At 43.8% G+C, this 27847-nt stretch overlaps 1 protein-coding gene across 2 annotated transcripts in view; it reads left to right on the forward strand.

Annotated features, from left to right (window-relative positions):
- Window positions 1-27847, forward strand: part of Corin (corin, serine peptidase) — a 200831-nt gene that overhangs the window by 108560 nt on the left and 64424 nt on the right. For both annotated transcript variants that reach the window (XM_038345201.1, XM_038345193.1), the window contains exons 6-7: window positions 19151-19264; window positions 27684-27791. In XM_038345201.1, the coding sequence (XP_038201129.1) occupies window positions 19151-19264; window positions 27684-27791 (222 nt within the window). The remainder of the gene's footprint in view (window positions 1-19150; window positions 19265-27683; window positions 27792-27847) is intronic.

The raw sequence follows: 27847 nt of genomic DNA on the forward strand, positions 1-27847 counted from the left end.
TTAGTGATTTCAAATATGGAAAACATTTATGGCAGAGGCGATGGTGTGGGTACATGTCTAGGCTGAGCTGGATTGTTGGAGTCTGTTACATTTGTATCTAACATGGAAACGAGCCCTACTGTGGAAAGGCGTGCCAACTTCTCATTGGGATGTGAAGGGTCCATCTCTTCCTGGGCACTTAACTCTTATGCCAGGACTTGTAAGGGATATGGCTATGGGGAGAGAGGAATATAAGGCAGGAGGAGACAGGAGTTCATTGCATTCAGTTTGAGAACTTATGGAGACAGGATCTTGCCCCCTTGGTCTGAGGATTTCATAGAGGTAAGAACTAGTGGCTGGCTGCTCTGTTTCTTTGATCTTTCAGCTTTGACCCCAAATATCTGACTCTGGGTTTTTATTATTAAGAGCAATTAGAAATCATGCTACAACCACGAGTCTTTCTTAGCACAGTGGTCGGTCTTCCGACAGGATGCAGTCTGGTGGGTGTGTCAGAAGAGATGAGGGTGAGCAAGGAGAGGCATATGGCCATGAGATCAGGCATGGAGGAGCATTGGGATGCTGGGACCTTGCTACTGGAACTTCTCAGGAACTCTCCTGGTATCTTTGTTTCCATCCTACATTTTCTGTGGAAGGTTGAGCTCTGACTGGCTTCCTGGGCTGGTGTACTATGAATTGGGGTGAGACCCTCTTTTAAAGACTGTGCTAGGCTTCTGCATTACCATTTTGCTCTCTGGTAATTTTGTTGTTATTGTTGTCCGTTTGGTTTTACTTTTTTGTTTTTTTAAATTTCTCTCTCACTATCCATACCTGGCTGGCCTAGAACTCACTCTGTAGACAGTGCTAGCCTGGAACTCACTGAGATCTGACTGCCTCTGTCTCTCTGCACTACCATGGCCACCCTCCCCTGGACTTTTTATTGTAATTCTTAACAATATAATCTTTAAGTGACATCCGATGGGACAGCGAACTTGAGCCTCGGCTATATATGGTATCCTGTTCGTCAGAACACATGTGAACTTGTTTGGTGGGCAATGTGGATGCTGAACGATTGGCCTGGCTCCCCAAAGCAGCATATACTTCAGGACTGTCTGTCTGAGGCTTCTAAGAACTCCGTGATTGCTGGACCTGACCTTGATCCTTATTGGCAACAGCAGAAGGAGCCAAGGTGGCAGCAGTGACCATGGGCAGAGGGGAAGGAAGTGGTGAATGCAAGGGAAGCAATGGGATCTGCAGGAAACCGTCTTGGTTCTTACACCTGGGGCCTGCCCTGTGGCGACTGCATAAACATTACCTCTCTAATGAACCTTGGGGCAGAAGCCACTGGCCTTTCAGGAGCATGTAAACTAACAGTGTAAAATGAGAGCCTACATGAGAGTCAGTAAAACATCTATCAAAGAGTCTGAGAGTTCTGATATTTTAAAGTCTGGTTTTGAATGCTAAAATGTTACAGAGAAAAAGTCATAGGCTTGGAGGAAAAAATTACATTTAACCTTCTGAATGGAAATAGTCTGTATTTTCACATTATTTTAGGTCAGCCAGTCATTAATGAGGAAAATAATACACAATGAAAAATTTCAGCCAGGTGGTGGTAGCTCAGACCTTTAATCCCAGCACTTGAGAGGCAGAGGCAGGTGCATCTCTGTGAGTTTGAGGCCAGCCTGGTCTACAAAGTGAGTTCCAGAACATCCAGAGCTACACAGAGAAACCCTGTCTCAAAAAATAAAGCAGATAAACTCCAAAATGAAAAATTTCCTTAAAACTGATAATGTATTTATTCAAAATACAAGCGTAATAATATATATTTCTTTATGCAATTTGAAATTATACAGAAATAATACATCTACCTTCGATTTCTTATGTGGTCTTCTCATTTTACAGTAAACATCAGAAAGAACTTTAATCATTTTAACATGCAATTTCATATGACATTAGGATCTGAACAAGGCCTGGTGGCTCATGCTTATAACCTTAGCATTTAATAGCCTCAGACAGGCAGATTGGAATGAGCTTGTGGCCAGCTTTGGTTACATATGGATTACTCGACCAATGTGGGTTACAGAATGAGACCCTGCCACAGGAAACCAGAATAAATAAATAAAATTGGATTCAGAACCATGCAAAGAAATTCATGTGCACGGGTAAATATTTTCACTGAAATAATTCTACGGTGGGGCTGGAGAGATGGCTCAGCAGTTAAGAGCGCTGCCCTTCCAGAGGCCCAGCGTTCAGTTCCTAGCTGCCATATCAGGCTGTTCATGGCCGCCACAGTATCTTCAGCTTTAGGAGGTCCAATGCCCCTGGCCTCCATGGGCACACACATGTACCCGAGCATGTGTGCATGCACACAAGCCTGTATAACTTAAAATCAAGTAAAAATCTTTAAGCTAGTTCCACGCATGTCATCAACAACTCTAGATATACTCAAATTTGTGATTGAAACAGTCTTCCCGAAATTGTTCTAAATATTTTTCCCCAGAATACTCCTAATAACCCCACTGCCATCGCTAAAGAAGAAAAGTCCTTGTCAGAATGGAAAACAAACAGAGGCTGCTCGCAGTCTGTGTTGGTGCAGAGGTGCTCGACAGCACTGCCAACTAAATAGATTGGAAATTACTTTGTGAAAATCATACAATTTGATGGGGAACTAATGAATTTTCAGAAAAAGTCTTACTGAGCCATCAAGAAGCATGCTAGCAATGCATTATTACTTATTGTATCAAATTATAGCATAAAATATTTATACAGTATATATGTTTATGTTGTTTCTTATTTGCCATTATTACTGATATTATATTTTAATGCAACAAAACATTTTTAAAGAAGAAAAGTTTATATTTATAATTTTCTTAAAGGTCCATTAAAAAAAATTTGTGCAAGGACCCCTTCATTGTCTATCAGACCCTCCCAGTTTGGTAACTGGACACAGAAAGCGCTCATCTATGGATTCAGATTCTCGTGTTTGCTTACCACTTTCTCATTCCTTATGGTGCTGGGGGCTGAATCTAGAGCGTGGGGCCTGCTGGGTAAAGACCTGGCCTCTATCCCATCCCTCCAGCCCTACAGTCATCGTCTCTCCACATTTACCTCTTCACTTGCCTTTTCTGTGTCCTTTGTGCACGAGATCCTACACCTTCTCTTTCCCCATTAATTGCATGGCGTTTTGAAGTTTCTGTGGGATCAGGGTTGTCAGTAGCAATGGAGAAAGAGAAGGAAGTCAGAGCCAATTTAGCAGGAAAGCCGAAAGCACACGAACCTGAAAGGCGCACAGGCACAAAGACACATGTCTCTTGGCTCCAAGATGTGACCGGATTCCTTCAAAGGATCAGTTTTGAGTCTTTTGAACACTTTTATGGGGCAGGAATTGAGCAAGTCTACCCCTAGTTATCTTGAATGGCTAAGAAACCAGCTACCTGGGATCCTGTCTGTAGGCACTTGTCTGTAATACAGATACTCAGAACATAGGAGGCTAAGGAAAAAGATCTGACCAGGTTACAGAGTTTCAGTTCCATTCTGGTGACAAAGCAAGACAATCTGCCAGACCTGTCTCAGTCAATCAATCAATCAATCAATCAATCAATCAATCAAGCGAGCAAGCAAACAGGATACAGTTCACTCAAACTGAACCAAGGGCTGTGACTAGAGAACATCTTTGACACAGGCCATGGGAAGAAGGACAGAGGGCACATCAGCCAGGAGGACAGAGGCCCACTTGTCTGGGTCAGCCATGGAAAGGAGGGCCTTTGCATGTAGAAGGAACATGATGAAACAGCCAGACATCTGTGGTAGGCAGAATGATGCCTGATGCCCTCTCTTTGCTAATCCCTGGATATGTTGGTTATCTGGTCCTAGGGAATCCAAGCTGGAGATAGACAGAGAACCGCTCTCCTGTTCTCAATACAGGGTGAGTCTCCTGGGTTTCCTCGGTGACCTTGGAATAAGAAGAGGTTTCTGAGAAGTGGAGAGGGAGATGGAGGGATCCGTAGAAAATATGGGGACAGACTCAGGCCAAAGACCTGCACATTGTCAGACTTGACAGTGACAAAGGAGACAAGCGGTAAGGCTGAGAGAACAAGGTCTGTTGCCTTCACCCAGGTTGCGGCAGACTTGGCAGTTGCAGGAAGTTAACGCAGGCCCTTGAGCGTTTGTTGTAATGGCCAGGGCTCGGCAGTCTTTCTGCTTGGATCCTCTCTGTAGCTCTGATGCCCATCAGCCCTTGATGGGGAAAGCTCGTCGCTTTACAAAGCCTCAGTTTCTCCTCTGATAATTGAGGTCTTCATGTCAGAGTTGTCTGCATTCTAAAGGAAAACAGAAGCAAAGCCTTCAGGATATACCCCATACCTGGGAACATTCTTATAAGCATTAGCTAGAAACAAACAAACACCGTGGATGGAGTCAGGAGAAATGGTTCATCCCTTATGAGCACACACTTCTGCAGAGGATCTGGGTTTGGTTCCTAGCACCCATGTCTGCTGCTCACATGGGCCTGGAACTCAGCTCCAGAGGATATGTACGACATCGTCTTTTTGACCAAAGAGAATTGTATTCACACGTACCCCACCCTTCTCACATATACACATAATTAAAAATGAAACATAAAACAGTTCCTGGATTTCTCAGTCTGGAATGCTTAGTGTGACAAAGGATGGCCCTCCACTCTTTTTTAATTAATTAATTATACCAACCACAGTTTCCCCCTCCCTCCTTTCCTCCCGCTCACTTCCCTTCCTCTCTCTCCAGCTCCACCTCCATTCAGAAGGGGTAAGGCCTCCCATGGGAGTCAACAAAGCATGGTATATCCAGTTGAGTCAGGACCAAGGTGCTCCCCCTTCCATCAAGGCTGGCCAAGGCATCCCACCATAGGGAATAGGTTTCAAAGTCAGATCATGTGTCAGGGATAGGTCCTGGTGCCACTGCTAGGGGTCCCACAAAAGACCAAGCTACATAACTGTCACCAGATGCAGAGGGTCTACAGTATCATGCAGGTTCCCTAGCTGTCGGTCCAGAGTCAGTGAGCTCAGGCCAGCTGTCTCTGAGGGTTTCCCCATCAGCATCTTGACCCTCCCTTGCTCATATGATCCCTCCTCCCTCTCTTCAGCTGGACTCCCAAGCTCAGCCCAGTGCTTGGCTATGGATCTTTACATTTGTTACTAGATGAAGGGTCTATGATGACAGCTAGGGTAGTCATCAATCTGATTACAGGTGAAGGCCAGTTCAGGTCCCTCCACTCTTAATGCTCTCATACTTTTGTAATTTCCTGCCTTTCCTTCTTCGGCCTCTATTGATCTTTGGATTTTGTCCTACTTAGGGTTATTCTTCCTGTGATAAAGTACCATAATCAATTTTTGTTGTTGTTGTTTTTGTTTTTCGAGACAGGGTTTCTCTGTAGCTTTGGAGCCTGTCCTGGCACTGGCTCTGTAGACCAGGCTGGTCTCGAACACACAGAGATCCACCTGCCTCTGCCTCCCAAGTGCTGGGATTAAAGGCATGTGCCACCACCACCCAGCCATGACCAATTTGAGAAGGGACATTTTTATTTGGCTTACACTTCCACATCACTATTCATTATCAGAGAAAGTCAGTATAGTAATTCAAACAAGGCAGGAACCTGGAGGCAGGAGCTGACACTGCTTTCATATAGGACCCAGGACCACCAGCCCAGGGATAGTCCCACTCGCAATGGGCTGGGCCTTCCCCCATCAATCACTAATTAAGAAAATGCCAAACAGCTGAATCTTATGGAGGCATTTTCTCAATTGAGGTTTTAGTCATTCAGATAACTCTAGCTTGTGTCAAGTTGACATAAAACTAGCCAGCATAGTTATCTAGGCCTTTCGACCTATTAGGTTCATGTCTTGTCTCTATTCCTTAGATGTCACTTTTTTTTTTATGTCCTCAAATTAGTTTTCTAATGTCTTTTTTAAAAAGAAGTAAAAAGAACTATTTAGTGGTCCCTCAGTGTTTGTGGGTGATTGGTTTTGGAACTCCCCCATCCACATACCTAAGTCTCTGGATGCTCATGCCTTTCAGAATAGAGCGTAATATTTTCATATACCCGAGGTGTAGTCTTTCTGTGTGCTTCATATCATCTCTAGGTCATGTGTAATAGCCAATACGGTGTAAACTGTTGTACAATTCATCATTCTACTAGCACATGGCTCAGTGAGTAATGATGAGGGATTACATGTGTTGTGTGTGCTTCGTGCATGTGTGCTTGCATCTGTCTGTCTGTGTCTCTCATTCTAATGCAGCCATCACAGACCTAACTACAAGTCTGATCCGTAGATAGGCAAATCCACAGACATGGACCCCATGAACACAGCCAGTCATATGTATGACGGTTGCTGGTTTCCAAGACAGTTTTTGCTATATTCTAGGCTACACCATTTGCCAAGTCCTTAGAAACCCTGGATGAGCAACTGAATAGAGAATCCTCAGGAACTGTCTTTTAAATGAGGACCTTGGGCTTCTCTTAAATAAATAGAATCCAATGTGAAAATTTTCTGCTGGGAAATGTTTTAGAAGGGAAACCTCCCAGGAGTCCTCGGAATCAAGCCAAAATTTCCAAGGCATTTGGTCCCGTCTTGTCTGCTTGCAAACTGTTGGCTGTCAATTTTTCCTTTTGGAGGGAAGCTGCTGAGAGAAGTTGATTGATTTCTTTAAAGCTCTTAGAGTACAGCAGTTTCGAGTGTATGATACCAGTGATTCCAGAACTTTCCTACAGCTGTGAAGAGTTTCGTTTCTATTGGGATGACATGGTGAGAAAGTCTAACAGGGATCCATAATGAGATTATCCTCTAATGAGAGCCCCCAGGGAAAACTCCATTTACACGCCACCAAAATCACATTGTACATGAGTTACAATGGCAAAAGTATACAAAAAGCTACTTGAAACAAAATTGTCTGAAAAAAAACCCTTGGTTCCTGAGGTTATTTCTTATTATGACAAATGTTAGCTCTGAAATATAAGCACACAAAACATAAATTAATGTTCTGCAGTCGTGGGGGCTCCGCAGCTCATTTTTCTGCGTTGTTATATAAAATGCGAAGTGCCCTTTTAAAGAAATGCAATTTTGTTAAAAATAAACATTGAAAACACAATGCCATTATTTTGGAATTCCATCACACCCTGGGGTACCTTCCGGGTGTGTCTTCCACAGCTAAGGGTGTGCTTACCCTCTGGTGGCTCATCCTGAGTTATGAGGTGGCTCCTGCTAATCAATCGCCTTTGACCTTTTCCTGAAACCTAAATCTGAACGGTATTCTGCATCAGAGATCTTGGCTTCTATTCCATGAAATCCAGGTTGGTCCAAGTAGTTTGTGTTTGGGCTGTGTTTGTGGTATGGGAAGGTTAACTACTCTAAGAAAAATCAATTAGCCAGTCATTCTGTGGATTTCTTCCATGGCCTTGTCAAATCCAGTTTTGACAGTCAGGGAATGTGTTCTGACTTCTTTATCCCTGTGGACTATATTTTGTGTACTTTGGCCAGAATATGGCCCTGAATTTTGGCCATGGTATTTTCTACTTGCTCTAAAAGGCTCCGTGTTGGATGCCAAATGTCTGTAGTTCATGAGGTGCATCCAGCTCTCTCCCAGTTCCTGTAGCTACAGCTGGAACAGGAGGAGACAAAAGGCTCTATCCTCATTGTGCTGTGATTTATGGAGACATAACTCATAAAGGTGGCATATTTTACTTCACATGTTGTTCATTAAACATTTATAGTTAAAGAGCCCATAAATTTAAAAGGTAAACAAATGATTGACAGTAGCAAATTATGGCAATATGAAAAGTCCTGATAAATCAGTAAAGAAAAGCCCGCAGAAGAGCGCACAAAAGGCATGGGTATGCTCATGAGTTGTGCGGGACGCCCCTCTACAGTCAGTCCTGGCCGAGGCAGGGTTTTGGGGTTTTAGACACACAGCTACAAAACAAGCTGTAGGCACCCTTTGGAAAAGCTGTATCCCTGTGGAGATTCATTGAGACTCCAGATCCTCTCTCTCAAGATGAGGCTTTCAGATAACTTCTTCCCCATGTGACCCCTGCCCCGGGGCCCATGCGGCCCCTATCTTGTACTATGGCTTGGAAACTGTATGTTTCCTTTGGGAAAATTGTTTGGTTTAATCTTAAGAAAAGCCGCTCCGCCGACACAAATAACTCCAATTAGACCAGATTAGACCAAATTAAAATGCCCGCGTTTAATAAATACATAGCATGGCGGGGAGACCATGTGTTGTGTGGTCTTCCCTCCTCCCCAGCAGTGAGCCTAAAAACCTGTCTCCCCGGGGGAGGGGTCAGCGCTTGGCAGGCTGGGTGTTGGACTCCCCGCCAAGGCAACTCCCAGGGGGAGGGGCCTGAGATGGAGCTTTTTGCTCCATTGGTGCTCCATGGATGACTGCCAGGGGCTGGGGTGACACCCCCAACTTAATAGTACAAAAATGGGCAAAATGACCCTTTCTAAGCAAAGTGATTCCCACTGTTGCACTCAGTACTCCTTTGTCACCTGACTTTGACCAGGACCCTTGTCCTAAAGGTCTTGGAACTAAGCAAGTCACTTGGGACTGGCAGTGCTGGCAGAGGAGATACTTAACCAAATGCAGTCAGCAGCCAGGGAAGCAGCCTTCGGCTGTCCAGAGTCTTTCCTCCTCTCAGGGATGATTGGCAGATGATTTCCAATCCTGTGTGTCTTTCTTGAGACTGTTTCCTTCACTAAACTCCCACCTCTTGTTCCCTCTGCTTATCCCATTCCTCTGACTGGTTCAGTGTGGACTGGACTCGATATAATATATCTTTTCTATTTTTGGATATAATATTTCTTTACTGACACAAAAGAACATAGGAGTCCGGAGAAGATGTGGGAAGATAGATTTACTCCACCCCTGTACCCTTGGGGGCTGAGTCCTTAGTCTTCCAAGATACTCGATTGGTAGCAGTGACTCCTGAATGCAAGTTAATTGAATTGTACTTGTGTTTCCTTCAAGGAAGGTTCCTTTTTTCCCCCCTTATATTTGGTCTGTGTGGCTTTGTTATAGACTTTCATAATTAAGGATGCTAGGTGTGGGTCTCTGTTGCTGTGTCAGAGGCATAGCAAACAGTAGCAGAAACAGAGGAGACCAGGAAGAAGAATGCAGGCCCCTCCCTCTTCCTCTTTTATGTAAATCATTTCACAGGGCAAAGGATTTGGCTGCTCTGATCTGTTTTTTTCTAAAGCAATTGACTCTCTGCCTATGAGCCAATAAATCATTAGCAAATCCTTTTTAGATGTTGCTGTATTGGTTCTTGTGTATGTTCATCTCAGAGACACAGTCTTAGAGGTAATTGTAGCTTGGTTATTCCAAAGAACCCATCTGCCCTTACCTTTGCTATGTAGGTAGGCAGTGATGTTTCCAGGAGTCGGAGCGGGAGTTTTGGTTTTATGGAGATCAACCCTTTAAGCATCTAGCGTGCCTGGCTCATTCAGGAGAGAATCACACACTTCCTGGTCTCAGTGAACAGCACACTGGGCTTTGCCCATTCTGCAGCACACTCCATTGTTACCAATAGAGATCACATCATTCAAGACAATGTTAAATAGGTAGAATTCAGCTAAAACAAAACAAAACAAACTGAAAGCTCAGACGTGTAAAACAATTTTTTAAAAGCAATACAGACACTTTAAATCCACAGCTGTACTTTTTCTCCAAGATCACTTTTTTGATATGTCAAAAGCATTGCAAATAGTTTATTTTTGGTCTGAACTTACATCCCCCCCCCCATAGACACAATATTCATGCTGGGTATTAGGGAGTTTGGGGAATTATATTTTTCATCATCAACTTTCCATTCTTTCAAATACAAAGGTGTTCAGGAGTGGAGTCACTTGACTCTTTGAAGGGCGGCTTACACAGAACCAGTCAAACTGCTTGAAATAGCCAGGCTTTCCCAATGCTTCCTTGATTCAGCCACGGCGTGCTGCCACTATGGGTTGCTCCATGGAATGAGGCAGTGGTGTGGTTAGTGACAGGCATGAGGACGACAGACGACCCCAGGCTGAACTCTGACACAGAGCTGCAGAATCTGGCTTCCAGCCCCTGGCTGTCTTCACATCTGGAGGGTCGATGAGGTCCCTGTGCCCTGACTGTTTGAAGGGTGATACGTCTCTGGAATAGCCTACATTATAACAACAGGAAGTGATCAGAAAGAAGTATGATGAGTGTTCACAGGAATCATAGGGAATTTACATACATGTGATCCATCTTTAAAAGACAGTTTTCAAAATTCACAAAAATAATATAAATGCATACTTGTTCTATTCTTGCTTATTGGGCAACATAATATTACAGAATCATAAGCAATTTATTTTAATTTTAAGTGGTTAGTACATAAGAAGAACTAGAAAGAATGGTTATTAAAATTTCAGTATGGTTATGGTTAAATCTATAGGGTCTTGATACATAAAATGAAACCTGTCCAATTTCTAAGACCCAGCCCACTCAAATGCTATTGTGTATCGGCTTAGTCCACATTTTACTGCTCTAACAAGATCTCTAAGACTGGATCCTTTGTAAGATCCTTTGGTCCATCACTCTGGAGACTTGGAAGTCCAAAAGCATGGTCCTTGGTAAGGGTCATGTTTTGCTCCACCTCTCGTGGGAAGCAGCCAGCAGGCCTGCGTGAGAGAAGGAGACCTAGGGGCAGCCTCTTTGTACAACCGCCCTGTTTAGTGTCTCAGTCTAGGCCTGTGCGAGTGTGAGGCTGGGCATTCTCTCCACGTCCGGAATATTTACTATATTCTGTCCACCCTCGTGTGTATTCGCTGGCCTCTAGAAGACTGCTCTCTTTTTATCGGGATCTTGCCAAAGGTAGTTTGCATGCCGTCACACGATGATGGCTTTGCAGTCACAGTGAGGTTGAGGATTGTCACTGGAGGAGACCTTGTGTCTCGAGAAAAATCTCAAAACTATGTCAAGGGTTTGGAAAACCTAATTTCTCTCTAGAACTTCAGTATTTATTTTCTAAGGCAAATTCCAAAAGTAGGTGGATAAAAGTTTTTAATCTCTCAAAACTAAATAAGTCATTATCTTGGAATTTAGAAATACCTGCCTGGCTTATTGAGCAGTTAAACTATAAATAGATGGTTTTGCATTTCTGTGTTTTTTTGGAACCTTTACGTAACATTGCATATGTCTTATTTGCCAGTGAGTTTTGAAAAAATGTGGCTCAGAGTCCTATTTGAGGATTAATATTTGTGGAGTACACTGAAGTGTCATCTTTGTAATATAATCCCGGTCTGGAAGATTCCTTGATCCTTTTTTGCCTCCCTCTCTTCTTCTGTCCCTTATTCCTTCCCCCTTCCTCCCATCATTGCTACTTCCTTCTCTTTACTTTTGAATCGAACACAGATTTCTTTGAACTATGCATCCTTGTACCTCTGTCTGGCCTTTGTTTCTGTCAGTCTCAGGTCACCCAGCTGAATGGTGGCATCATCTTGCTGAGCCATCAAGACACACACTAGTAATGCATTATTACTTATCGTATCAAATTGTAGCATACGATGTTTATGCTACGACTGAGTGGTGGCATGGGGCTGATTTCGAAATTCCACTCACATTCTCTTTCCAGTTACACATGAAGATTTTATTTCTTCCCGATCACTTTTAGATAACTTTATGATGACGAATGTCTCTGTAGAGTGATAGATCTTCCATCATGCTGTCAGACAGGCTCTACCTATGCTTAGCTCTTATTTTTAGGAATTAAAGCTGAGAGCCATATGGGAAAGTCCCCACAGATGCAAAGCATAGCTTGATTTCATAAAAGGGGTGGGAGTGGGGGAGTTAAATCCAGGAGTAACTCACGCATGAAGACATTTAATTTGGGGAGTTGTTTTGGATTTTATTTGATCTTTTGCTTGACAGAGACAGTTTCTTACTAAGTAAAAGATGCATAAAAAGCACCTATGAGTATTAAGTTTAAGAGCCATGTATATTGTGGTTGAAAGACTTGGTTTCACATAGTGTTTGCAGTCTGGGGGGGGGCACCATTGAACATAAAAGAAGCCACTGTAACACTTCTCTTTCTAGAATATCTAGGTTAAGAGCTATCTAATTGAAGCTGTCATTGGTCACCTATCATGGGCTACTTTTGAACAATGCTCTGGGTAGTCAGAAGGTTCCTAATTGGGAGTTTTGTTCTTTGAGGAAGAATGAAATCTGTATCATGAAATGTTCACTGAGAACTCACAATGATGTGTGTTCTCACCTTTGCATCCTTAGGAAAGGGAGATGCAGGCAGGTGGGAGAGAGATGTGGAGAGCACGTGGGCTCAGTCAGAATGACTGGTGTGCAAAGAAGTGTTTGCAGTGGTCAGGGGGGTGAGGGGAATCAGGAGCACATGTGGTAGCTGCTGCCTGGGATTTGGCATGTCCTTCCTTTGTTTGGGGGAAAGAAGCATCATCTCAGTAGGGAATGGCTGTGAGGGATACCTTGAAACAGGCCACTGGGGATCATTGGCGGAGACATGGTGGAATGTCCGACCTGACACAGGCGAGAGCTGGGTGACCACAGCCCCGTGAGCAGCTCTCAGAGGTCATTCCTTAGTTCTTTTCTTAGTTCTTTCACTTAGCACCAGGTGAGCCCCACAGGTCCGTGCACCATGGCCCTGTTCTATGTGGCAGGAAAGGTCCCTGTAGAACATGTCTGGATATTTCTCACTGCCATTTAGAGTGCAGCGTGCCACACAATGCGATTCTGGCGAAGAAGCTGTTGTGGCATTTCCTTATTTAAACTGTTTTGTTTTTACATGTGCTTATTTGAGGAGATCTGTCAGTGCAGCTGAGGGGAAGGTCTAGGAACACATTGCAAGAGCTGGTTCTCTTCTTCTACCATGCGGGTTCTGGGAACAAACTCAGTTGTCAGGCCGGGCAGCGAGCACCCTTACCTGCTAAGCCATTTTGCTGGCGCAGATATGGCATTTCTCATATCCATGGGTGAGAGAGTTAAACCTATACCCCCACTGCTTCTTCAAGTCACTGGGTGCCACTCTGAGAACTTGTGGTTCCAGGCATCAGTCCGCGTCCTCCTTCAAGAAGCATGGAAAGTAGGAGGGACGGTCCAGTCCTTTCCTGAATCTTCTGCCTCATAAAAGTCGCACATCTCTTCTTCTCAAATACAAGTATAATGAATAATAAATATAATGTAAAGATGAAGGCCTATAATAGAAATTATAGCTATTAATAATAAAATATGAACTGTGTTCTTGCAGGTTTGAATTGAACACTTACAATCTTCAGGAAGGAGTTTTAAGTGCTGTTTGGGGCAACAAAAGCCTTTCTCAGAGGAGGTTTGCCTGTGTCTGTGTGACACAGCCCCCCCCCCCCCCCCACTGTCCCTTTCCTGTGTAACACAGACATTTTCAGACATATGCCATTCTAACCCAAGAAATGGGTAAAGTTCCTATAGATGAGGGACTGGAGCATCAGACACAGGCCAGAGGAGATAGTTATTTTTGGTGGAATATTCTTTCCCTTCCTGTTATTAGAGAAAATGGTACTAGAAGCAGGCCTTGTCTGCAGGCTTGACAAATATCCCACTCATATCTTATCAGTGAAAAGAACATCATAAGATATTCATTAGCCTCGAACATGAAGGATTGAAACACCCGAACCATCATTTAGTTCTACTTTCTAGGCACCTCATCTTTTCAGGCTTCATTTATTACTTTATAAATAATCTAATTTCTTCCTATCATGTGTCAGTTTCATCTGAGACTTGGGACACAGCTCTAAGAAAACTAACAAATCGCTCTCTCTCTCTCTCTCTCTCTCTCTCTCTCTCTCTCTCTCCCTCAAAAACGTTACATTCTAGAAAGGAGCCAGAGACAACTTTGTAATGTAATGTAATGTGTGAGTTGTAACAAATGCTTTTTTTTTTTTTGTAGCTTTCTGAGCTAGCTTGACTTTCAGCTGAGTGCGATTGATGGTCCTGGGTGTTGCTCTAGTGGAAGTGATGGACAGAGAGCTTTGGGTCAAAGGATGCTGCTGTATTTGAGCCTCGTGCTGCAACCTAAATGTAGTGCAATGTAAACTCCACTACATTCCAGGCAGGGCCAGTGAGATCAGGAACTCTCAGCCAACCTGGGCTCTATACTGAGATCCAGTCTCAAAACAAACCTTGAAACAAAACAAAACAAAACAAAATTTAATCAAAAGAAAAATGTGATGTATAAGAAGGAAATGAGAAAAATTTCTTAGCTTAGTAGATAGTCATATCTGAGGAATCATTTTTGTAATGAGTTAGAGGGATAGAAAGATGCAGTCTCCATGTTAGATTATATATGCATTCCTCGTGTCTATTTCAGTGAGTGGTCATTATTTACTTGGCCCGTGGGCAATACTTAGTGTCTTTCCTGCTTCTCCTACAGAACACACCTATTCAAAGGCATTACGATGTTCGTCTTAAAAACCCTGCTTTTCTGCTCATCGACCATAACATTTACTTGCTTTCTTCTGCAGCGAAGTCGTTCTTTCTCAGATGCTCGCCACCTGCTCTTCTCCTGCTGACATATCCCCTTTCTGGCTTTTGCCCTAGTACTTCCCTGAAACTCTCCTCCGGGTCTCCACTAGCCTCTGCATTGCAGATCTGGAGTTAGTCTGCATCCAAAGACGGGCACTCGCTCAGCTGTGCAGGGTCTCTTTTTCTCAGAAGCATCCAGACTGTGGTGTCCTCCTTTCCTTTTAGGGACTCTCACTCCTTCCATAACCAGAGCCTTCTGACTCCCATTTCTACCTGTAACATTTTAACCTTCGCCAAATGGAAGGCTCCCTTATTATGACTCACCCTCCTCCTTGGCAGGCAGAGGCCGAGTAGTTTGGTAATTTGATCAAACCCTTGGACTTTCTCCTCCTTTCTCTTTTCTTCCCTGAGCTGAGGTCTGTCTCTTACTCATAAAGATACTGCACTCTCCCCGGCAGGGACTGGATCAGCCCCTGGCAGATTGTACTCGCTCTACTTCAAGGACTCAAGCAGCCTCTGGAAGGAGAGAGAGGGAGAGGGTTACAGCAAGCGCGTCCAGCCCTGTGTGGACTGCAGCCCTGACAGGCTCCAACTCTGGGTAGAGCCGCTAGAAGGTGCTGTTCCAGCTTAGCTTTCCCTCTAGAGGTGGAATTGAAGCTGAGCTTCAGGCTTTGAGGAAGCTCAAAGGGAGGGCTGCTGGGGCTCCCGCCATCAAGAGCTGGTGGGGTATTTCCGAGACTCTAGGTTGACCACTGAAGTGAGAGGGCATTGCCAAGATACCTTCTGCCCGGAAACAGAGAGAGAAGCAAGGAAAGCTGGAAGAGTTGAAGAAACTTTGAGGGCAGTTTCGGTTTGTGAACTGTTATTTCAGAAATTGGTTATCACATACTAGAATATTGAGAAGGGTCAGCCATTCACATGGGGGCACACTCTCCCAAGGCCTTGGCAGCCAGAAGCTCAGGTGGTTCATAATCCACCTCACCCTACATTGGGCATCTCAGGGAACACAGCTGAACACTGCTGTTCTTGTGCTAGTATTAATTGTCCCAAGTATAGAAGGAATTCAGCATTAGTGAAACAGTTTCAATAGACGATCAGTTGCTTGCATACTTGACTAAGGTGGGGCCTTTGCTTTCTTCACTGCAGGATCTATAAGGACTAGATTTTTGGGGAGGCACTCGGTAAATACCTTCTCAGTTATTTAAGGAATCGTCCATTTCTCTATCTGCTCTTGATTTAAAGGCCAGCACATTCCTTGTAGAATTGCAGAGGAAGCTGTATGTGGTGTCAAGATGGCCCAGCATGGCTTCCCCTCGGGGCTCTGTCTTTATCATCCAAGTGATAACTCAGAAGCTGTGGGAGGACAATGGGTAGAAGATGATGAAATGTATGGTAGAAACTCCGCAGATACTTGATAAGTTCTCCCTTCGACTGTCTCCCAACGAAATAGTGCTGATGTGGAGTGTCATCTCATCTGGATCCGATTCACCTGGCCATCAGACATCTCTCTTTTGTTTACAGAGAAAAATAAAGGCAATTTGAACTTTGGCTCAGGTCCAGTGCCCTGGAATCAGAGAGAGCGGAATGGGGCAATGGAGGATTGGACAGCAGTCTGTGCATCAAGATTCCAGGCTGATTGTCACCTCCTACTAGCAATGTGGCTTTGGGCCGTGGCTGTCTTAACCTCTCAGTGCTCTGGTTATTCTGTCTGTAAAGTACCATTGCCCTCAAGGGTGTCAGAGAGGAATGCCTGCCTCGAATTTCAAGATTTCAATGTTTATAGCCTTTTGTAAACTCAAAAGCTTACATTAGAAAAATTACAAATTCTGCATACAAGAATCAAACAGAAAAGATTCTTTACACTTTAAATTTTACAAAGTGGTACTGATGGCAGGACTTTGAACTTCTTTATTATCTCTGCGTGCCCACTGTCCACGATATTGTATTTCATAAGGATATACTGATACAGGTATACAATGTGCTTTGTGCAAATTCCCTCCTGCGTTCTCCTGCTGTCTTCTCACCCTCCCCATCCAGTTAGTCACCTTTGCTCCCTAGACAATTTTACCTTTACTCTCCTACCAGATAGACACACATTACTTTAGATATTAATATAGATGGTATAAAACACAAATGAGAGAAAATGTGTACTCTTTGTTTCTTTTGAGATTAACTTAAGTACAATTTTTCAAAGAAAGAATGAAAATACAGTTTTCAACATCTTAAACCCAGAGAGATTTCCCCACCCCCTCCTAACGTGGTACCATGTAGAAGTCGCCTTCTGCTGAATCAGCCAGGACAAGAGAGGCCAACGATGAGGCAGTCTATGCAGTGCAGGGGGTTTTGATCTGGATTTGAGATGACCACATACAAGAAATGGCTTCAGTAAAGTCGTATTTACATGAAGTCTTGAGATGCACTCTAGATGTCGGAACTAATTCATGTTGACCTTTCACCTGCATCTCCTGAGGACCCGTCAGAACCATGTGGAGAAGGCCCCTGAGGCAGCCACTGAAAAGACATGGCCTCTTCTGCCTCCCCGTCTGTGCGGTAGAGAACCACGCTCACAGTGGGATGCACACGCCGTTACAACGTTCTCTTAGTTACAGGGGAGGGCACTGCATAGCCCAGCTAGTGAGTTTCTAGTGTAGTATTTCATCTTCTGTCTGGTTGCCTGTGTGCATTAGGAGTCTGTATTGTGGTTATAGGTATTCAGGCATGTGCTAAATTCTCCACCACTGCACACATTAGACATGTTGAGTATTTCAGCAGTTGAGATTCATAGAGGTGATTAATTTGATTGATTCTGAAATGATAAGATCCAATGAAAATCATATTATTGATACTGCAAGATTATCAAATCAGCTAGGACTTTGTTTTCAGCAAATCAAAACATTGATTTTCCTGAGAGCTTTTTTGGGGAAAAAAAAAATCTATGGATATAGCATTATTTAATTCTTTTAGGCTTTGTGATGATATCTGGCCCCATTGGAGATTTATGTGGCTTTCCCATCAAATACTAATTTAGCACCATCTGAGTGCCAGCCCCCAGCAAGTGAGACCTGTGATAGATGGGACTCACCACCTGCAGCTCTTGCTCTGTGCTTTTCTGCATTTCTATGTCTAAATCAAAGTTTTCAGGTTCGTGATTCCCCTTCTTATGTTCACAAGGGTCACAGAATCAAGAAATACACCGTTCAGAGGGCCATGGCCAGGCACCCATGCCTGTGACTAACATGCACCGGAGCTTTAGCAAGGGAGGCAGTGTTGATTTTATTTTCTATTCTTCTGACCGTTGCTTTCCCTCCCCCCAAATCTAGCACCTTCCGTGACTAGAGAAACACACGCAATCGCTATATTTGTAAAATTTAGAATAAAATGAGGCCAACAAAAAAATGTCCCCTAGCCTTCTTGCTAGAGATAATTAATTACAGTAGTTGACCTTGCTCTGTGACAAATTATTATATGCTTTTTAATCAATAGTTTTTTTTTTTTCCATTTGAAGTATCTTGAACTTTCCCCCCAGGATGCTGAGTATTTTCCATCCTGTGTATTTTCAGTGATAATCACAATATTCTTTACTGTGGAGCTAGCAGATTTATTTAGGCAGTCCCTTCCAATTACAGAGTTCTGTCTGTGGTTTCCTCGTCATAAGCAAGGATGGCATGAAGAGCCTTAAAGTGAAACTTGTCTGTGTTAATACTGGCTTCCTTTGCACTCAGTCCAAGAAATAAGATTGCTAGTCTACATTTCGACAGTTTAAAGGGTACCCTGTGCACATAAGCACACATAAAAGTTCGTTTGTATCTGCTTTGTTGAACTGACTTACCTATTTATTAATGACCTCCCTTGATAGTACTTCTGCCTTTCTATCTGAAATTTGTTGTAGATTGTAATTTTCAAGTAATCAAATAGTTTTCAACTTTAAAGAAGAAAAAAAAAACACAAATATATTAATAAGAGCAAAGAAAGAAAGAAAGAAAGAAAGAAAGAAAGAAAGAAAGAAAGAAAGAAAGAAAAGAAATAACTGAATGTAATTGTTCACTGTCAGGGAGAAAAAGAAGGAAAATAGTATATGTCATGTCACAATCCTTGTGCCCAGACAAACGCTCATGTTTTCACTGGTCTTCTTATTAAGGCAAATGTATTTCAAATACAGGGCATGGGGCCTCTGTGCCCGTAGCCCAGGGTACATCAGTTGTTACTCTACTTTTATTGGCACCGTCTCTGTTCTGCACACAGCAGCATTTTAATAGGGAACTGTTTGTTCGGCTAATAACACTCCACTTTCACATTGTTCGCAATTGTTAAGAAAAAAAATATTCCCAAGCGTCATTTTCGCCGCATAAATCGTGCAGTTGTTGGGGGCTGCACACTCTATTGTTCCCCGAATACACAAAGTTCTTGTGCAAGCCCGCTGGTAAATTGCACCCTGGCTGTCTCCAGCAAGCACTGTTTGGGTTACTTCCAGGTAATTCTCCCATAAGTGTTCCAAAATCCAAAGGAAAACTGGTGACAGATGACAGCGACGGGGCCTGGACGCAAATCTATCAAATCACAAAGGAAGGTTTTCGTTTTCTTCTATTTTTTTTTATTACTCTCTCCTAAGTTTAAAGGCAGAAAGGAATACAGTCTGATCTCCCTGCCCCACTTTCTCTTCCAGCGCTCTGTGGAGGGGGCGAGAGCTTCCATTGCACCAGCGGGCTCTGCATCCCGGAGAAGCTGCTCTGTAACGGTTACAACGACTGCGGCGACTGGAGCGACGAGGCCTTCTGCAGTATGTGACAGGCTGCGTGGGTTTGCCCGGGTGGGAAGGGATTCCGCTGTTCGCGGGGGGCCTCGGGGCTTAAACCACCGCGCAGTCAAATGCTAACATCCAGGTGGGTCGCGAGCACCCAGCCTTTGTTTGCCAATCTTAAGTGAGCCAATAGATTTGTTCCCCCCCCTCCCCCCAAGAACCACCATCCTGGGTTTGTACCCAGCTCACAAGACCCCCGAGCTAGATGCCCAGAATAACAAACAGCTCAGAGATTAAAATGGTTTCCCAAAAATTTGTCCTACCATTGGGAGGAAGGTTTGGGTTTATTTTGTTTGGGCGAGGAATTTTGTTTTTGTTTTTAAAACTTCATGAGTGTAATGGTCAACTGTTTTAAGGAGATTTTTTTTAAAAAAAAAAACTAGAAAAGAAAACCCTTTTATATTAGTGATTCTAACCTTGAGAATTACACTACACCTCCCGTACCCAGAGCGGAGCTGAGCAGCTGTTTTAATAGATAGATGATTAATCGCAGTCAGCACGAGCAGAATTGTGTTTCCGTCCCAAGGAGACCTCCCCACCTTTTTGGAAGAAGCTGCGAGCGCTGCCTTGGCTGAGAGTCCTCCACTCTGTTCGCCAGGTGCCAACTCCTCTCCCTGTGGCAAGGCCTAGGATGCTTATCTGCTGGAATTTTGGACAGGTAGCATATTGTGGTATCAGAGCGCTGTTCGCCAACATGCGGTTTCACGGTACTTGAGTTTCCAAAGAATGATTGAGTGGAAAGCAAATGAGGAGAGTTGGGCCCGTGTCAGCCTCTTAGAGGGTGTCAACACATCTTGATATACTGAAGTGCTGAGAAATGTTGCAACCTAAGTCAGTTTTGCTTGATTCAACGTATCTTCAAACTTTTTCTCCTGTGAACTTTCACCCTTAATTGATTTGTACATATATTTATTTTGTATATTACCTGGCACTTGGTAGAAATTAAGTTATGCTGCATATTTTTTGAAAACTTACTTTTAGTAAACCATTGATTTGTTTTTACAACATGGAATTTTCAGGAACTCCTATGCACACAAATTAACATGTGAGACATTTTCGTAGGTTATATAGTGACATTGAGGACTATTGAAACGTTAGCAGAAAATACTGTGCACAACGACCACCGCAGGGAGTTCTGAGAGGCTCAATTGAATTATGTCCATTTTATGGGGATGCAGCAGAATCTCTTTTATCTCCTGCAGTGGCCAGTACTGGGGCCTAACCCAAGGTCAGCCTGTGCCTTTACCCCTGTGGTGGGCCAGAGCTGCTTGCATCATTTTGTTCTCTGTGGTGCTGAGCTTTGATTATACTGTCAACACAGGCAGTCCCTCTGCTGAAGTTTTTTTTTTTTTTTTTTTTTTTTTTTTTTTTTTTTTTTTTTTTTTTTTTTTTTTGGTTTTTCGAGACAGGGTTTCTCTGTGGCTTTGGAGCCTGTCCTGGAACTAGCTCTTGTAGACCAGGCTGGTCTCGAACTCACAGAGATCCGCCTGCCTCTGCCTCCCGAGTGCTGGGATTAAAGGCGTGCGCCACCACCGCCCGGCTGCTGAAGCTTTTAAGATGGAATTTGAGGGAGTCAGTTTTCCTAGTTACCAACTAAATGAGAAGGCATTGCTGTTCTGGAAGGTACCGAACAATGTCTAGAGAACAGGTTTTTAAATAAACTGGTCACTGTCTTTCATCATATTCATACTTCAGAGTGGCATGGTCTGGCCCATTGAGAAAATGCCACCTTTTAGCAAATGTCCCTATGAAAACTCACAGTGAGATAAATGGTGGCGCACTATCTTCCTGATCATCCGAGGGCACCTCCTTCTGCGCTTGAGCATTCGACGTCTGGAGCATTGCACCATGAGCCTTTTGTGACTGACCCTTCTCTCTGGGGTTACTACCTTGTGGGGAGAACCATGTGTGTCTGACAGAGGGGTGTGTGCAAATCAGAGTGTCACCACAGCCCCAAGTACTGAGGAGGAGAGAAGCTTGGCTAAACATCCCTGTGAGAAGCAGAGAAAATACCTAGCTCCATATCCTAGAACACAGAGACCACGAAGGCCAGACATAAGCAAGTTAAGATGCCCCCTTGTGCCAAACTTGTTTTCTTTGAAAAAGCAAGTTAGGCCATTTGTGTAGGTTATTGAGTTGTTAGGTTGCCGTTAAATTCAACAGAAGCAAGGGAAAGGACCTATCTGTGCTAAATTATCCAGCAGCCATGCCAGACTCATTTACTGGAGGATTACCTGTCAGGTCAGGAGGGACTATGTACCCCTTTCTTTTGTTCAAATGCAGGGGAGGCTTGGAACAATGGAGAAGCTTGTTGGTGATCAAAGTGATAGCTGTATTGTCAGTTGTGAAAGGTTTCAGATTTACCATGTTTTCTGTCATATGTGCTGCTTTTGAGTCAGCCTTATCCATACAAGTTCAGACATGGAGAATTACATCATAGTCTCATCTCTCACATGACAAGAAAATGTTTTATTCTGATTGTTCTAGCATGCCCTGGGTGGTAGCTGACCATTGCAGCATGCGCTGGGTCATAGCTGACCATCGCAGTATGCCCTGGGTGGTAGCTGACCATCGCAGTATGCCCTGGGTGGTAGCTGACCATCACAACATGCCCTGGGTGGTAGCTGACCATCACAACATGCCCTGAGTAGTGGCTGACCATCTCAGCATGCCCTGGGTCATAGCTGACCATCACAACATGCCCTGAGTAGTGGCTGACCATCTCAGCATGCCCTGGGTCATAGCTGACCATCGCAGCATGCCCTGGGTGGTATCTGACCATCGCAGCATGCCCTGAGTAGTAGCTGACCATCTCAGCATGCCCTGGGTGGTAGCTGACCATCGCAGCATGCCCTGGGTGGTAGCTGACCATCTCAGCATGCCCTGGGTGGTAGCTGACCATCGCAGCATGCCCTGGGTGGTAGCTGACCATCGCAGCATGCCCTGGGTGGTAGCTGACCATCACAACATCACTGTAAGGACTCCTGGATGCTTACTGCATCACTTCTTTAACTGCTTTTGTCTTGTACATCAGCCTATTCCTAGAGATTTGTTGAATAAGATTATTCCCAACCACCTGGAACAATCTTAGTTTCACAACAGAAAGGTAGTTTTGAAAAATAAAAAAAAAAAAACTTAGAATTTTCCCATTCTGCTATTCAAGGCAGACTGTGTCTGTAACCTGGGCTTTCCTTAGCATGGGTTTCCTGCACTAGCCTCCCCACGGAGCACCCCTCGCCCCACCATAGAATACTGATATACTAGGTCTGGAGGTGAATTTTTTACATAGTTGCCCAGATAATCAAATACGTAGCTTTTGTACCAGAGATAACTCATCTCTTTTGTTGCCCATGTTCTGTAGACTTTTGACTGAGGGACCATCTCTGAAAACAGTTGAAGTAGGGACTGTATATATTTGGCACACGGCAGGTGATTATAGGTAGGGATTGCTTAAAAGCCCCAAAGAGCCGGAGGGATGGTTTAGCAGTAAAGAGTACTCATTGCTCTTGAAGAGGACCCAGCTTTGATTGCTAGCACCTACATGGTGGCTGACAGCCATTCATTCCTCCGGGTCCAGGAGATGTGGTGGCCGTTTCTGAATTCCAAGGGAACCAGTACACACATGCCGCACAGACTCATGCAAGTGAACCACTCGTGCACAAGGAATAAAATAATCAATTCTAAACCCCAAAACAAGTTCCGAAGAAAACAGTTCCCATCCTTTGGTTGAAAAAGTTCTACCATCCAACAATGAACCAGACCTGACCCTGCTGGCTTCCAAGATCAGCTGAGGTTGGGCTTGTTCCCAGAGGTGTGACTGTATACTCTCTGGTACAAGGAGTCAACCAAACACTTTCGGAACCACTTACTCTGAACTTGGGGTAAAATTGGTGAACTTATTATTGTTTTCTTTTTGGAAGACAGTGGCTTCCTAATTGTGAGGAATGACATACAATATGGTGATCAGTAGTGTGCGTGCTGAGCTGGCTGCCTGTTTTCCTGTACTTACCACTCCTGTTTCTGTGACCTTGGGCACAGCAGCTCTAGCTCTCTTTGCCTACATTTCTTCCTGAGCAAAATGGAAGCAAGACTATCTCTAGAACTGAATTGTTGGATAGAAACCTACAGAGCCATGTCACAGCTCCCCAGGAATGCTGAGGTTCGAGGTTATGGTGGTACTTGGCACTATAGTTAGGGTAGTTTCTGACACCTCTATTGTGTTACTTGTGACTGAGGCAATTACTCTAGAGAAGCAATTTAAACGGAGAAAGAATTTTATTTCTACAGGTGGGGGAGGTTTTGTGTGTGTGTGTGTGTGTGTGTGTGTGTGTGTGTGTGTGTGTGTGTGTTTTGCTCATAGTCTCGGGTGACAGCACCTGTGTTTGGCTGGAGTCTTCCTGGGTCAGAGATGAAGCAGAATGCCGTGGGGCACAGTGGCTCCCCTTGTGGTGGCCAAGGAAATAACAAGGAAGCACGCACCCACCATCATCATGTCTCCGGTAACCTGTTTTCTAGAAACCCTTTTCCTGAGATAAGGATGCATGTAAATACTAGAAAGCATTCCATCAGGATAATAAAAGCGCCTCATTTGACATCTAAGGAAAGAGTTTCAAATGTGTGCAAAATTCATTTAGCGTAGTGACTCTGAAAAGATACTGACTCAGCTAAACAGTGTGCTTTCTTGAATTTCAGCCATCCATGAACCACGGTGTAGAAACCCAGTGAGAAGATATGTTACAGGACTTTTAGTCTACTCAGGGGAATAATACACAAACACAGAGAATGCTGAATCTTTTCTTTTTTGTTAATTGCCATTGACGTTTTTCCACATTATAAAACGCATTCTAAAGACCATCACCTTGTACCCATCAACTCCTGCTTTCCTACAAGACCCCCTTTTACACTATTGATTTTTCGCTTCGTTTTGTTACCTACTGAGTTTACCTGGTACCATCTGCGTGACCATTGTTATTTGCCGTGTGTGAGAACGAACCACAAGACATACAGCGAAATCCACTTAAAGAGTTTTTATTAATAAAGAGTGGAGAAGGAAAAGGAGAGGTCTGAAAGAAACATGGAGAGAGAGGGGGGGGGGCAAGAGAGAGGAGAAAGAGAGGGAAGAGGTGGGCATGTTCGCTTTTAAAGGCAGTTCAGCACATGCGTACAGGAGCTTTCATAGCTTACGTAGCCACACCACAGATGCCTATAGATTATTAGATTACGTGGCCACACTGCCACGCGCCACATGTGCATAGATTATGTAGGGAATGCTGAAGGCACATGCGCAGTCGTGGTTTATTTCCCACCCTCCCCCCCCATGCTAACAGCCTGAATGCTGATGTGTGCAGGCTGTGATAGAAATAATAACAGCCATGGATTTGGAACCATCAATCAGAGTTTGGTGAGGTTACCATTGGGAACACAATTGAAGACAGTGACTTCCACTCTCCAGAACCTTTTCAGTCGTCAATCTTCTGTCAGGGAGAGGTGGAACCCTATGATCCCCTCCTCGTTCAGAGCTGATTGGCGAAAGGTCTCACGTAGGCAGTGGCTGCTGAGTTCAAGACAGCAGTTGCTGCATCATGCCCAGATGCAAGATCGACTTCTCAGGTACCATTAAACCTTCGTGATTAAATCAGATACTAAATATGACGTCTCAGATTCGTTTCTGAAAGCACAAATACACGATATGTCATAAAACCGAACAAGATGGTAGACAAGCAGCAGCACGAGATCCTATTATCAGGAAACAGGGCCACCGTGAACTGGGCTGTGCAGAAAGGCTGGTGGGAAAGAGAGGCTTTAAGCTAGGCCTGTACCCTGTGCTAGGAAAATGGTTCTCAGCCCTGAAGATGTCATTTTGCAACGTGCGGGGACATTTCTCACTGCTACAACTGTGAGCGCTAGCGTCTAGTGGTTTTCAATCAAGAACGCTGCTAAACCTCCGTTCCCATGCATCAGTGAATTACTCCATCTAAGATGCTAGTAGTACGGCAGGGGAGAGCCCTCCTCCGGAGGGAGAGAGCAGTAGAAACAAAAATCCAGGTATTCACAGGGCCGGCCTCTTACAAGTCTGTTGAGAGAGGAGGCAGTACCCGCCAAATCTTTTAACCTCTGTGGTCATCTCACAGTGAGAAGCTTGCACGAAATGACCTTCGCTTACTAATTCTGTAGACCGAAACTAAGCTGTCCTGCTTGCTTCTTGAATAGAGGCAAAGCAGCTTGTGTTTATGGAGTGCGAGACTGGGCAGACTGAAGGAAGTCCTGGATAAAAGGACTTTCTGTGTCTTAGCATTCGGCTTTAATGTAATGGTAATTTTGAGGGACAAAGGTTAATAGGATACTTATCAGATGCCAAACTGAAGTAAATATTTACATGGGAAAACTTCAGAAGAAACATTTTTCCATTAAGTTCTCTGGAAGAGAGAGGGGGAGAGAGAAAGAGAGAGGGGAGAGAGAGAGAGAGAGAGAGAGAGAGAGAGAGAGAGAGAGCTGGAAGGAAAAAAAAAAGCAAAAACAAACCAAACAAAAACAAAAATCTAACTTAGGTACAGGCAAAAATTATGCATGAACTGAGCAAGAAAATCACAGCCAGCACCTTTTGAAAATTATGATTCGTTGGCCCCAAATTGCGCTGACCACATCTCTTTTCAGCGCAAATAAACATTTACTCCAATAAAAGGAGCCACTGTGATCTTTGCTGTTTGCTGTGGGCTCCTGGCTGCCTGATACCCTTGGTTAGGGTTTCAAGTGTTTACGGATCTGAGGGGCGGTGCGGAAGTCACAGGCTGTTTTCTAAATGCAGAGAATTTGGTATCTAACTTCTGAGAGGATCTTTTCACTGAGGAGGAGTCCATGGAAGTTGCACTGATTCTTTAAAACAAATACCACTTATGTGGTAGTTTAGCAAATGACAGTGCTAATCTTAAAAACATCTCTGCTGGGGTGTTTTGGTATAGATTACCAAAGATCCAGAATAGGCTTCCCAGAAGACACAGAAACTTCTGGAAAGTTTTGGTGTGTTCTTAGGTTAATCAAATGCTAAATGGAGTATTTAATTCCCTAGTGCTCCTACCATCAGAAAAAGTAAAGCACACTGCTTGAGAAGAATGTTATTCATGGTTTCCAACCTTCCCCTCTCCTCTCTGGGAGATGCATGGATTCTTATGCTGATGGCTAAGTTGAGCAGACTATTTCCCAGGTAAATGGATGTTCTACCAAATTAATTCAAGACTTCCTGAAAATAATTAGATTTAAGCAAAACAAAAATGAAAAGACTTTTTTTTTTTTTTTTGGTTTTTCGAGACAGGGTTTCTCTGTGGCTTTGGAGCCTGTCCTGGAACTAGCTCTTGTAGACCAGGCTGGTCTCGAACTCACAGAGATCCGCCTGCCTCTGCCTCCCGAGTGCTGGGATTAAAGGCGTGCGCCACCACCGCCCGGCATGAAAAGACTTTTTAAACACTCTCAAAAAACTACACATTTCTCACTGCCCACTCCCTTCTCTGCCCTGTGGATATCAAAAGCAAGCAAGGTCATGACTTTCCTGGGCTCAGCTGTCAATCACACGCAGTAGAAGGGTGCAGCATGGGAAGACAGTTCCCCCCTGCCACATAGGAGGAAGCAGGACTGTCAATATGAAGACTAACACCTCTTCTCGTTCTTATATTTTCCTTTATTATTCCATTCTTGCTTGAATATCATTCAGGTTGGGAGAAATAAAAAAATAAAAAGTGCTTAAATTTTTCTTTATACATGTAAGTGTATGTAATATATGTATGTATATGTATATATGTATGTATATATTAATATATATATATTAATGAAATTACTGCAGAGGATCTACAAGGCCCATGCCATTCTTAAGATGAGGTGATTCTAGAAGTTGAGATAGTTCCCCATAGAAGAAAAATTTTTGAAATAGATGTGTATGAGCTGTTTAACGGATCCCTGGCAAAGAGCTCTCATTTTAAATTGGCACAGCAATTGTATATACTTATTGAGTATGATGTGATAACTCAATAATGTATACACTATATAATGATCAAATGCCTCCGTATTTGGTATCATTTCCTTATGCTTATTCTATAGTCTTTCTTAAGATAATCAGAGACTATGGTCACTCTACTGGGCTTTAGAACACTAGAACTTGGAGGAAAGCTGGAAAACAGGTGGCAAAGACTTTGGGTAATAATTGCTATTGAGCTTAGCCTGTGATACTAAAGGTATGCTCACCACGTTAAGTAAAAGTCAGATAAAACCTTCGGGAAAGCGGTAAGAGAACTTGACTTGGGAATCAATGTCTTGGTCCTGGTTTCCCTCTCTTCCGAGCCTTTGTCCAGTTAGACACTAGTGCAGCGTGCTGCTCTGGTGACACATCTGTCGCTTTCCTTGTCCGCAGACTGCAGTGAGGACCTGTTTCACTGCCGCACGGGCAAGTGCCTCAGTCACAGCCTCGTGTGTGACGGCTATGACGACTGTGGTGATCTGAGCGACGAGCAAGACTGTGGTAAGTAGCATGGATCCCTCAAAGGACTTTACTAGAAACTACAGGCATTTATGACC

Source organism: Arvicola amphibius, chromosome 1 (assembly GCF_903992535.2).
Source record: "Arvicola amphibius chromosome 1, mArvAmp1.2, whole genome shotgun sequence".
NCBI classification, from domain to species: domain Eukaryota; kingdom Metazoa; phylum Chordata; class Mammalia; order Rodentia; family Cricetidae; genus Arvicola; species Arvicola amphibius.